Below are 13,978 nucleotides of genomic sequence, written 5' to 3'. Positions count from 1 at the left end.
AACAGAATCCACAAGAGTTTGCAGCTTGAGACAGCAGTTTTGTTGCTTCGCTTTTTGTTTTGTTTTCACAAGTTTTTGTTTTGGTTGTGGCTCGGGGCCAAAGGGCTGGCAGCCATCACACCAGACAGACAGGTGAAACATATTCATGATTGGCCTCAAATCCTTTGGCCCACAGTTTATCATGACTTTGCACATTGCACTCAAATCAATCAGCCTGTATTGGCTTATCCATGAAAAGGATGACCTGTGTAACTAAGAAACATTTAGAAAGGCTGTGCTATTCCCTGATTTCACTGGTCTACATTTTGATATTGCACTGACTTGTAACACCAGTACATCAGAGATGACAAAATAGATTTAAAATCCTGCACTTTCCAACACAAAGCTCACATCACAGCGAGTATTTCTGTGTTCTGTTTGCTTGTCGAGGTCTGCTGTTAGCTCTTTCTCTGCAGCCTGTGTCAGTGTCTTCAGGCTGCACTCGGTTTGGCATTGAGTGCTGTGAAAGGGTCCCTGCACTGTGAAGACGAGACCATGCACAGGCTAGTCGCTTGTCATCATGTTTCGTCAGGACAACCTGCGGATGAGATGGCCTGCACTGCGCACTGTTGGTTTTATTTGTGTATTTTCTCTTACTCCTGGCTTCTGTATCTCAGTGAGAAAACGCAGCACTTACTCTTGTTTTACTAGCAGATTACTTATCATTTCTCTTTATGCTATTTTGTTTCTTTCCATCACGTTCCATTTCTTTTAGCTGAATCTGCTGGTGACATAAGTGTTGATGTTTCATCTTTGCTCTTGTGGCTTCACACAGTTATTATTTCCTTCCTGTTTGGTTCATTCAGTCTGGTCCAAGCCTTTTAGTTAATGTTCACAGTGACTCATTACCATGGACCAGAAACTGGATACTGGACTCAAAGATGGAGTTAGCTGAAAATTGCTAACCTGGCACATGAGCCAACAAAAGACTATGCCCATAGACTTTTTATTGGGATGATGTCACACAAATAATGGCTTTGGGAAACTTGTACAAATCCTCTATGGATTTAGTAGAAAAAGTAATAACAGATGATGTTTGCAGTTTGATGCATCTTGTCAACAGCTTCACAGACATTTCTTTCTCACTTTCTATGGGGAAGATGCTTTTTGGACCACTGTGGAGTGGCCACTAGGCAAGGCTGAGAGACAATGCCGTAGTCATCTCTTTTTATACATGCATGCTTATTACGAGCAGACCAAGAACTGTAAGCATGAAATTGTATGGAATGACAGGCAGCTCACTGATTGGACAGTTGTGGTGATGTCATCCTGCACCATCATTGTTGTATGGAACCAATGTGGTGAAACTGAATTTCACAATCAGCAGACGTCTTTAACAGCAGCTTAGATTTTAAATTCCTTATAAAATCAAATATCTACTATCACAAAATCCTGTAGGTGATCTACTTTGCTTTCACAGCACAAATAAACGGCCTCTTTCTCAGTCAGTCTTGTCTGGTTTTTTTTAGACCACACCAGTGTTGGGTTGACAGCTTTGACACCAGCCCAGACAAACTGAACCAAACAGGAAAATGCACCAGAGTTTGACTGAATCAAACTAAACAAGTAATAATGCAGTCAGTCTACAGATACATAATAAAAATTCACATAATGTACAGTTAATGGCCGTGAGAGCAATAATAATGCATGGACTTGCTGGTATGTTGCCTCCACTCTAATATCCAGGCTGATGGCCTTGAAGTCATGGTATGTTGTTACCCATGTGACACTTTACCTGGTTGTAAGCGATGGCTCAGTGCGAGTCATATATTTCAGACCTGGTCCATGGTAAATTACAACAAGCCCATAAAGCTGGCTGGCTGACTGTAATGGCTGCAGTGTGTTTACTGCTGTGCTATTGGCTGGCATCTTATTTACTCACCCTGTTATCTGTATTACAGAATTACACCTTCAGCTCCATGAAGGTTATGCCAAACTGTCCCTGTGAAAATCACTCGCAGTACGTTGAGTTATTGTGGGCTCTGCTGGGCTTTGCAGTCTCTGTTTAATGATAAACCGATGAAAGGGATCCCACTGCAATTCTAAGTCTAAGTAGCATATTGGCTCTGCATTCGTTGCGTCTTCCAGTAAGAAGATGAGTTGCAAGTTTTTTCTGTTTATTTTTTTCCTGTCATCAGTTTGAATGAAATCACTGGAAGCTATTCATGTCTGTGTGCGAGAGGAAGTTCTCCATCCTGTAGGCTTTTTATTATTCATGCTGTGACACTGCTGCATGTTGTTTTGTTCGCCTCCTCATCGGTGCTGGCAGTTTGAAGCCGGTAACGCTCTTTAAATCCTGAACAAGCTGCTGAATATAATCAAGCTCGCAGCTGTAAGGAAAGTTTGAGGAATTTGAAGCCCCGTGCACAGTTTTGAAAGAACCCGTAGTCTATTATTTTATTCATTTATATGTTGTATATATCTACCCAAGAATGCTAACATGACAGGAGGGGAAGAGGAAGGAAATGATAGCAGAATGAAATGAGTTTTAGATTTATAACCCCCTCCTAGCCGTGACCCCCCATTTCCTGCAACTTTACGTCCTGGAGAAATGTCATGTCAGACTTGTGTTGGCCAGATGCGATGGACAGGAGAGAGACACACCGCGAAAACACACACTCACATACCGAATGCACACACAAATTTCCCTGTCAGAGTCTCTGCCTGTACCAGCATTCATCTACCTGCAGCATTTGCTTTTTTGTCACTTAATAATGGTCTACTGGCCATAATACCCACTTTGTCTTTAGATACGTGTATATTACATCTAATTCAGATTCAATTTCTGGACCATGTGTGTAGTGATAGACACCACAGCTGCGTCTTTTCTCCCCAGTTTTTGCTAGGAAAGTCATTATAGGAAATCTCCCCTCTGTAGGATGCTCAAAGGACAGTTTTTGCTTCCAGGAAGATTAAAGAGGATTATGTAATTGCACGTTATGGAGGAGGTTCAGGGGATTGAAGTGTATGAAGATGATTTCACCAGGTTGATTTTTGCAGCTTTGCCTGCTTAAATTCAGCTCAAAGTACATATGTTCTCCGATGTATTTAATGTTAGCAACAAGTGCTAGTGCAGCAGATGATGCAAAACTCCTACACAATGTGAATTTAACATTTAATTCATTAAGAGAAATATTCTGTAGACGACTTTAGGTTTTCAGAGATGTTTGGGTTCATGTCGATGCACCCGTCTGTTGGCGTGACAGCAGCAACAGTTAGAGTTGCCCTTCTCTGACCAGTCAATCAGCCAATGTGGACGCAGAACAGTGGAGGAACATGTTTCCTCTGCCAGTCTGTCAGTGTTTGTCTATATCAGTGTGTGGGAGTGGCCTTTGACCTGCTGCAGACAAGCGTGTAGCGATGAGGCGGAGAGCCTGCTGAGCCTGCCGCACTCGTATCATTAACATGGAGAGTCATGCTCCCCCTCTGCACCAGCCATTGTTTTCCTCTGTTTCTGTCCTTGAGAAGAAACAAGCTTCAACTTCAACAGCCCACACAGCCCGCTGCTCCTTTCAATTCTGCAGCTAATGAGCGAGGTCAAGAAACAAATTGATGCATGGCTTATTTTCTCCCTCCAAATGGTACTTAAATTTTTTTTTTCTTGTAGACTACATTTGTTAAATCAGATCTATTCTGGCCTTCATTTCCGCCGGGTAGCTGAGTGATAGTTGTTTTATTAGCCCTGCTAAGCTGACGGCTCCATTTGGTGGATTTTTGCTGCAGTCGGTGTTCATGGGAGCTGACACTTTATGGGTCACAGAGAGGGTGACACTCCGGTTACATGAACAAAGAGACCAGGCTGCTTAACAGGGGTTTGAAATAAATGAGGCTTGTGTCAGGTTGTTTCGTTTGATCCAATTTTTAATTTCCACTAGAATCAGAGCAAATTAAATGATTTTTACACATGTATGGTCACTTTATGTATGAGGCTTTTGTCCAATGCATAGTTTCTGTTTAATGTGGAGCTGTGTTGGCAAACTGGCAATGGTATCATTTGAATATAAAGGCATTCTTCCTCCTGATGCTTATTTTTTCACTTTTCCTTATTTCATAAAACCTGTTGTTGAATTCAAGCCATGATTATGGTGATAGATGGGTCTGGTTTTAATATTCTGCCAACTCAATAAATGATGTGGTGTTCCAGCTCAGATTGGGTTAAAACAGAATCCACCATCCATCAATCTGACAAAGGGCAGGTATGTGGTGCAATGCATCTTCACACAGTATTCTTTTAAAGAAAAATATCTATTATATGTTATTGCACAGAAGTTGTTTCTTTACTACATCCCTGCTCATGATTTTTTTTTTCTCCATAAATGGCAGAGATCACCACTCTTGTTTCTTTGCCCAATCACATAAGCTTAACAAATAAAATGATTGAATAAGGCCATAGTATTGAAATGAGTTTGTGTCTAAATAACTCTCAAAATTAAACAACTTGCACAACTCTTCTTCAATATGCCATGCTTTATTGCTTTATTTTTTTTCATCTGGGTGTGTCTTTATCTTCTATCACTTCAAAAAGAATATTCTATATCTTCAAAGATCAATGTATAAACTGTATGAATAAATCGCTTTGGTCATGCTAGTGGCATGGTGTTAGGGATGGCTGTGTTGGTTGGTTGGTCCAGACTAAATTATCTCGACAACTATTTCACAGATTGCCATGAAACTTGGTTCAGACAATCATGATCCCCAAAGGTTAACTCATGCTGTACCACCATGAAGTTCATCTTTGTGGGTTTAAGTGACATACCTTGATAACTATTAGATGGATTGCGACAAACAAACATTCATATCCATCTCAAGTTGAATTGTACTTTGCTGATCCTCTGACTTTTCATGTAGCGCCACATGCTAACATGCTAAACTAAAGGAGTGTACATGGTAAATGTTATACCTGATAAACATCAGAATATTAGCATCACTGTTGTGAGCAAGTTAGTGTTCTGACATTAGTGTTTACCTGAATACAGCTTCATAGAGCTGCTAGTATGGCTGCAGACTGTTAGTCTTGTTTCAATACAAAATATCTAATCCCACCTTCTTTTATAACTTCATTTTATAACACATCATGTGCCCAAGAGAAAGAACAAGTGAGACTGTCCCGTAAGCCAAAATGTCCTCAGTTTTCATTTTTTCAAGAACCAACACATCCCATCAACAGATCCAGGTTTTTAAGTGAGACACTGAATTTCAAACTCTCGACTTTCTTATTTATCACAAGTCACTTACTATGGAAACATCAGCCAAGCACTGATGGGCAAAGTGCAGGGCTGTATCTAGAGTCTTGCACCATTTGTGACAGCAGCCGTCCCAGCCAGCTCCTGCCGACTCCTCCCTCTTGCCTTGGGGAGACTTGGAGGTGACTGAGTGGTGCAGGTTCCCGACTAGAGATGAGACCCAGTTTTCTCTGACACAGCCCAGCATCTCCAGAGATCTCATGTTATCTCCTTCATTTCTCGCTCTCTGTCTGCCTTGCTTGTTTTGTAGCTGAGGCTTAAATCTTTGCTGTCTTTACCTGAGGAATGAGAGCTGTTATACAAATAATGCAGTTTAAATACATATTACAGTATTTAGACTTGGAAAAATGTGCCTGTCAAATATATTGGTGCTATTTTTATTAACTGACTTTGGTTTTGAGAGTTTTTTTGAGCAAAACAGAGGTTGAGTGTTTAAAATGGACCTGAATTTGGTTCCACAGTTGTCATAGTAAAGTCCAGTCACAGTTAGTGACCTGTTATTTGTTGTTTGTGTTGCAGAGGGAGATGAAGGAGCAGCTGGCCACCCTGCAGGACAGTGAGAAGGGACACACTGAGGCTCTGCAGCTCCTGCAGAGACAACTCACAGAGACCAAGGTACTGTAACATTTTAACACCAAACTGTGAATGTAACACAAAAAAATAATTTACAGAGCTGCACCAGCCTGTGGGGCTGCAACTGAAGATCATTTTCATTTTCAGTATTGTCTATATAAATGGCCAACACATTTTCTCAGGGCCTAAAGTGATGTCAGTGCACAAATATTTTATATAATTTACAAAGAAATAAAACACAAATGCAGAAAATCTTTACACTGGAGGAGCTGGAACCGGGGATTAAAATGTCAGTTATTCCGAAACCTCTTTGGTTGTGAACATGCTGCATTTTTGTCCTTTATGATACTAAACTGAATATCTTGGGTAGGGCTGCAGCTAATGATTATTTTCAGTAGTGAGTAGTCTTTCAGTTGTTTTCCCTATTAATCAATAATAGATAAAAAGTCAGAAATAGTTTAAAAATGCCCTAAGTGATTGTTTAACATCTCAAGATTCTTCTTTTTATTATCAGCATATAACAAAAATTGAACATAAAGAGTGTCAAACATTATTACTTATTTTCTGACATTTTGTTAGAAGGAAGAGCAAGAATCAAGTGAATAGTCAGTATAATTCCCATTTTGATTTAACAAGTAATTATGCAGCAACAAATGCTATTGAAAGTCAGTCATAGCAGAGCCTGTAGGTGTTTACAGAAACATCCTTGTTTGCATCTTCAGCACCCAAATGGCGACAGTAATACTCATTTACTAACACAAGTTCATACAAATAAAGGACAGGTCTGTTTTAATGTGAGCAGTCTTTCAGTCACTGATTATCCATCTTCCTTCCCAACTGATTTGGACTGACAGTTAAATTCCAACACGTAAATTAGTTTATTGAGTGGCTGTTTAATCTCGACACCTTGTTTTAATCAGCCAACCATGAGCATCTACTCAATATGTCAGCCCCTGGACCCTTCACACACGCGCACACGCGCACTTGCACCTTTCTCCTGTAGTGACATTGAAGCTAGGGTCTCTGGCAGAGACGATGTCGCAGCCTTCAGCATTATTTGTCATTCAGGGACCTGTTTTTCTACCTGCTGTCCGATGTCACTACATCACCCATCTTTCTGGCCAGTTTCTGCACTGCAGTGTCCTCCGCTGCCAGACTCACTCTGACTGCTAGATGCAGGCCTTTCAGCTGCCCAGCACTCCTCACTGGAAATGAGCTGCTCTCATTAGATTTACATCCATTTGCACAGAGTGCTCTGCCTGGAAGAGAGACGCACTGTGACTACATCGATCCCTGATGCATTTAGGCTGCTGATAATGAAATGTCTCCCTGCATATCTTCTTCATCCTGCTAAATTTGAGGTTGCTGGAAGTTATTTGTCTCTTCATTTTTACTTTATTGTTGTTAAATGATGTGTAGATTTGTATCTTCATTGTTAGACTGAGCAGCATTTCAGTTCTTTAATGCTACATTCACATGCTCCTCGGCTGGTCCCATTTCCGGATTTCGGAAGTCGTTCCTCTGAATTCGGTGTGTTCATGTGCTTTTAAGTCAGAATGTGTAAACAAAATAGATGTCCTGTATTTTATTGCTTTTTCCAGGATTTTTGTTACCTATTATCAGGGTTATTGCTAATAGATAAGTTTTGTAATGAATCGACATCACTCTCTGTGGACAGCAACAAATAGTTACAACCTAACAAGATATTACAAATCAAATGTTAGCGGGAAAAAAATAAATTATATCCAGTGTGTGAATTTGCATCATCAATGAAAAGATTCTCACCATCACCCAAACATTTTCATCCACTATGTTTCTACATATATGGACTCAACTACTTGGCAAGTTGAGTACCAAGATTTTCACCGACTTTCCGAGTTTCTGTTCCGACTTGAGGAGGCGTTGCGTGAATTTTCCTAGTTGGAGACTAATTTTTCCGATTATTCTGACACCACATGAAGGCAGGGTAAGACTGAGTTGAAAGCCCTGCAGCAGCCCAGCTCCTGTTTTAACTGAACGATAAACGTCTCCGCGCTCCAGTTTGAGTTCTTGGCTTGTGTGTTCTTGGGAGGATCTCCATCTGAAGCATAGACATTGTGTCCTATTCACATGCCCAGCGGGGATTCGCTTGATAATCACATGCTTCCCTAAAAGGTAGCTAGCGTCCTGTCTCCAAGGGCTGGAGACTCCTTCTCAGTGCCATCACAGCCTGCTGGGCCGAAGCAGCAGGCATGTCACTGAGACTGAAAGCAAGGCTGCTGCAGTCCTCCTCCCCCTCCTTACCACCAGTTTGAGCTCTTAAGTAGGTGGGAGGATGCTGGGATGCAGCCCACCTGAATGTCATAGCTCTCATTGCTTACAGATAAATTGTCATCTGAATAGGTTCCCACATGCGGAGAGAGAATTCCTGCCCCTGGTCTCTGAGAGAACAGGAGAAACACGCCTGCTTTTTGGAGGGGATTGATTGAATTTTTAAGCAAGTGTAATTAAACCTCAGATCACAGTTCCTAAATCCAGCTCCTCCTGAAAAGATCAGAGGAGCGGTTTAAATTCCTCTCAGATAAAAAAAAAAAAAGGGCTTCATTCATTGAAGGATTTGTACAGACAAGATTCATCTGAAATTCTTGTGTAGATCAATTTTACTGTGATTCAGTAGTCATTAATTTTCTCAGTTGCTCTTTGATGGCCAGATGTTTGGATTTCTTTTGACCCTGTGGACAAACACAAATCCAACTTTTCTGTAAAATGATGACTGCTAGTCAGAGACAGAAAGGGAACGTTTCAGCAAAATGTCTGAATGAAGTCCAGTCTGTGCTTTCCGCAGAACCTTCAAATCGAAAGGATCCTGCTGATCTCTGTGCCATTTTTACAGGGTTTTCACATCACATCCCTTTGTTCTGTCTCTCAGACACTCGGACTAATAATACTCAGATGATTCTTTCTCTTTGATGTCAAACTTCCCATTTTTCCTCTTCAGCTACAAATCAGTTTCTTCAGCTCCCAGCCTGCTGTCCCTTTCAAAGTGCTTGACTCTGACTGTAATAACTTCAGCTTTTCTGCCTGTCTACCAGTCATGTATTTGCTCAACTTCACAGACAGGACACCCACCCCCCCACCCCCACCCCCCACAGACACACATACACACTCCTTGACATCTTCTTTTTGGGTTATTACTGTTACTCTTTTTTGTTTCTGTGTAAAAGCATCTGTATTTTCTCTGTGGAAGGTTGTACTTTGACTGTTTTTGGAGAGTCACTTAAAATCAATGCATGTACAAGCTGAATCAATGAATGAATGTTAATGTAATATTAACATAATTTGGAGCACTTTGTAAGATCTTGAATTACTGACTCTTATGTAATTAGGAGACAGGGGATTGTAACCGAAACACTCCACACACCCAGCTAACTACGGTACAAAGTCTATTTTACAGTCCTGTAATGGCAGTTATAAATATCCCAGATGAGGGCGTTTTTAATTTTTTCTTAAGAAAATCATGTTTTGCTCCTGTGTTTCAGTCCTCAGCCAAGAGTCTGCGCGCAACCATTGGCGATGCATTCGAGCGCCTTCACCGTTTCCTGCGCGAGCGTCAGAAGAGCATGCTGGAAGAGCTGGAGATGGATACGGCCCGCAAGCTCGCCGACATCGAGCACAAGATCCAGCGCTACAGTCAGCAGCTGCGCGATGTCAAGGAGGGCATCCAGATCCTGCAGGAGCGTCTCAACGAGAGTGGACGACACGACTTCCTGGAGGGAGTAGCCGTCACGTCTGAGAGGTGCTTCACCTGCCCCGAGTTTGCATAAACAGTCCAGGTTTCATCGCTGCAGTCCCATAAGAAAAACATGTGGTTGTAAACACTGACATGGTCCAAGAAGGGTCAGGTGTTGTCAACTCAAGTGATATGTCAACACTTAATCCAACCTTGGAATAAATGGGAGTAAAATTGTTATAAAGATAATACTTGCTAATTACTTGCTAAATATGGCTGAAAGGCTGCTTAGATTTTGTGGAAAGAACAAATTTGAGCAGCATCAGCAAATCCCTGAACAGATGGAGTATTAGGCCTGAAATAAACCAGCTGTAATGTTTAATCAGGGAGGGGTACTTGAGGACGATTTAATTGAACAGTTCACTCAGCTTGAACTGTCCCAGGAGATTAGTAGGGTTTGGTACCAAAGTGTAGCATCTGACAATGAAAAATGGTCCAATATGGAGTGCGTGGCAAGACTCTTTGTCTTCAATTTTTTTATCTTCACATTCATTTGATATTTTATCATCCAAATCAGGGAAAGAGCAAGCTCTAATTTGGGACTGTTTTTTTTTTAAGCTAGCTAAAGTTCTTGTGTGATGGCTTGTGTTACCACAGCCTTTAGCAGTGGAGCATGTTTTTGTCACATAGGAGAAAAATAATAATTTACACTATTTCTCAAACTTGGGTACTGGAAAAGCTTTGGTCTCAATTTCTTAACAGTATGGAAGCTGTGGTATTGCCACTGGTGTTGAAAACTTTGAAATGTTGCACAACCTACAGATAAGATCAGTAAATTATACCCAGCCTCTAGTCCACCTGTAATGACCAACAAAAGACAATCTTTAGTAAACTGTGTCATCACATTGCACTGACCACATAATATCAGTGTTGATGCAAAACAATCCTACCTAGTAAAGAAGTGGAGAAACAACAAATGCAGATGACTGAATTCAGGGCACATGAGGGCGCTGGATGGATTCATGAACGCAATGAAACACCAATGGGAGATTTTGGACTCACATGTGAGACAGTACTTTACTTTATTCACTTATTTATTATGGACAACACACATTAATTAACATTGGTATGATGCAAATATGTCAGATTTAGCCCAAAGGCAAATTTTCATCTGCAGTCCCTGGGTATGTTAATGTTACACTTTAAAGGAAACAAATAAGACCAAAGACCACAAAACAACATCAAAGCACGGGCTTCAGATCACCATCATCAGAAAACACACAAATGAAGATGTATGTTTTGGAGAAAAGGTGTTCATCCCTCCTGAAGAAATCCACAGGTTTGTAGAGACGATACCAAAGAGCATCGAAACTGTTCTGGTGGCTTGAGGTGGCCCAACATATTACCCTTATATCTGTATATCTTCTACTTCAAGTGGAATCATTCAGGTGGACTGTGATGGTTTGATTGTCACGTCTTGTATTCAAAGATCTTAAAGTCACACTTTGGTACAAGAAAACCACAGAAGAACTCATATCATTGGAAAGAACTGTACTGCTGGAAAACCCTGGAAACCGTGCTTTCTCCTTACTTCCACGAGTAGCCTGATGTTACAGGACACGTGTAAGCTCCTTTTTCAGCATCCTGTAGTGTGACTGTGAGGTTTTCAGTGTGCTAAACAATCCACTCAGTGTCTTGCGTGAACTCTGGACTACATGTAGGAGTGCACTGAATGATTCATGCGGAGGTTCATCATATTGAATCATATTGTAATGGCGTTAGAGCCGAACCCCCCTCCCTGCACACCCTCTCTAATGTATTCATCTCTTTTGCTGGAGACTCATGAAGCAGTTTGTAAGCTGTTTTAATGTCAATAACAGCACAGTTCAGACACACAAACCAGATTAATTACTCGAAGCATCGACATTGTGGGTTGAATAAGAGACAGCATTGTTTGGAAAAAGCAGCAAATTGGATTTAGACTGTTATTGATCTGTTTTTCTGTCGCAGGATTAAAGGGAAGATACATGAGACCAATCTGACATATGAAGACTTCCCAACATCCAAGTACATGGGGCCCTTACAGTACACAATATGGAAGTCGCTCTTCCAGGATATTTCACCAGGTACAGTATGTGAACTTTAGTGAAACATGACATATGTGTAACTTAAATATGCAAGTGAGTAAATACGAAGCCTGGAATCTAGTGCATGTCTAAAGCTCTCTAACGTGTTATATCTTGTTTGCTTAATCTGTACAAAAACCACCGCATAAAAGCATTTTTTATTGTAGTTTTACAAGGAGTTATGTGCCAGTCTATTTCTTGGCCAGGTGCACTGAGCCTGCATTAATATTGCATGGATGGTTTGAGCTACTTTCCATCCTAAAATGAGGAATGGTGATCGGACCTTGAGGGCGGCGATGCCCTACTGCGGTTGATGGTGCCGAGAGCAGCTCCACTCCCTCTGCCCTTCAGCTATCACTTTCTCACAAGAGATTATTTAAAATAACGTGTTGAGGAATTTTTTACCTCTTTCAATCAATCCTCCCATTTCAGCTCGCTGCCAGCTGAGGGGAGGCCAGGCAGTTTTTTCGGCCTCCCTTGAGTGGCTGCCAAATGGAACAATTGGTTACGATCCATCACCAGCGGTTGCCAGAGACACAACAAAGACATTCCTCCCATCATCCCTCAGTCCTCGCTGTCACCGATGAGTTAGCGACGTCCCCCCCCCCCCCCCCCCCAATTTTCAGCAGCAAAAATGGCTTCTTTGCTGTTGTGTGTGTGTGTGTGCCTGCATGTTTGCATGGCACAAAGAGGAACTCAGGTTATGAAATTTTAATGACTTGATTGTAACAAACACTGGAGATGTCATTGACTGCAGAAGGCATTGTCCTGTCCGCTGGCCGGCTGCCAGACATTTCACCTCCATTTATCCTGGCTGATAAATATACATAGGAACTGGAAAGATGCCTTTCCCACTCTTTCCTGATTCTCCTCTATGTTAAAGACAGCAAGGGGAACAAGCTGCTATTGTTCAGCCTGATATGGTTCCATGTCCAAACCACATAACTGAGAAACATAAAACCAAGAAACAGCCTCCTTCCAGCCTGGAGCCTGTGGAGCAAGCTGGAGCTGCTCCTCCCATCGCTGTAATTACTGCTCCACTGTGTTGTTTGCACCCTTCACGTGGTCTAATATTGCTCAAATTGAGCTACCCTATCAGACTCAAGAGAGCACTTGACTATAAAAGACTCTGCATTTATGCATGAAGGTAAAAACAGATTATAAAAAATTTATTGTGGTATACTCAAAGTATCACTCGTTGCATAACTCCTTGTTTCATTTTCCTGAAATAAGAGTTGAGAAGCAGTTGGGTGCGCAGTATAATAACAAGCCATCCGTCATCTTTTACCGCAGGGCATGGCTTTGATCACCTCCTCTAACTCTGGCAGAAGTGATATATACACTGTAATGTTTCCACCAGGTTGCTGGGCTTAAGGGGTTCAGCCAAATTATAGAAACGTATGATCTCACTTACAGTACCTCTAGTGCTATTTTGACATGGAGATAGCTTTGGTTTAATTGTCCAGGTTATATCTGATACCCCGTACTCCTAAACAATAGGAGCAAATGGAATTTTCTTTGTGAAGCAACAAAAAAGTAAAAGATTCAGCACGCTGAATCCCAGTAGGTTCAGCTGGATGCTGAGTCCCCAAAATCAAAAATCAGGATGTGGTGGGGCAAGAGGCGAGGTACACTGTGGACAGGTTGCGAGTCAGCAGTAAACGGAGCAAACCCACGCAGGCATTAAGAGCACATGCAAGCTCCAAAGGCCCCGACCAAACCAGGGTTTGAACCCAGAAAGTTCTTCCTCTGAAGCGAGTGCTACTCACTGCACCACCACCGGATTTTTGCCAAAAATAGCAAAAACATTTCCATTATAATTCTCCTCTTTCACCTGGATAACAGAAAGTAGTTCTGCCAGGTAGTGAGGTTTGTGGATCATCCTTCATTTGATCTGTGAGCTGCACAGATCCCAAGGAGGTGAGAGGTCAGGACAGCTGACTGACAGCAGTGTTGACTGCACAAAAACAGTTTTCAGCTAGTCTCCATGAGGAGTAGATAGAAAGAAGACAATGCGGTTTTCATTTATTGATTCACTGATTTTATTTCCTTCCAGGGCAAAAAATGTTGTGAAACCAGAAAGCTTATGGTGATTGGTGTCTTAACCAATCATTATAGATGCCAATAATACATACAACCAATGGGAGATTTGAAAAGCTGCCTGTGGATATTGTGTTCAACTATGTGCACAAGGAAGAAACAATAGAAATAAAACACAGATGGTCGTGCAGTGACTCCCGTCACACAGAATTTATGTAGGTTGATACATTTTATGAAATGGAAGCGTA

The 13,978-nt window shown here is 41.5% G+C and overlaps 1 protein-coding gene across 1 annotated transcript in view; it reads left to right on the top strand.

Moving 5' to 3' along the window:
- Positions 1–13,978, top strand: part of trim62.1 (tripartite motif containing 62, tandem duplicate 1) — a 32,999-nt gene that overhangs the window by 15,411 nt on the left and 3,610 nt on the right. The window contains exons 3-5 of the mRNA XM_071493536.1: positions 5,802–5,897; positions 9,374–9,630; positions 11,575–11,690. Of these exons, the coding sequence (XP_071349637.1) occupies positions 5,802–5,897; positions 9,374–9,630; positions 11,575–11,690 (469 nt within the window). The remainder of the gene's footprint in view (positions 1–5,801; positions 5,898–9,373; positions 9,631–11,574; positions 11,691–13,978) is intronic.

The sequence above is a fragment of the Trachinotus anak genome, unplaced genomic scaffold (genome assembly GCF_046630095.1).
Source record: "Trachinotus anak isolate AG129_WGS33_773 ecotype Australia unplaced genomic scaffold, CSIRO_AGI_Tana_v1 ptg000013l, whole genome shotgun sequence".
Taxonomy (NCBI): domain Eukaryota; kingdom Metazoa; phylum Chordata; class Actinopteri; order Carangiformes; family Carangidae; genus Trachinotus; species Trachinotus anak.
This window is presented reverse-complemented; position numbering and strand designations above follow the sequence as displayed.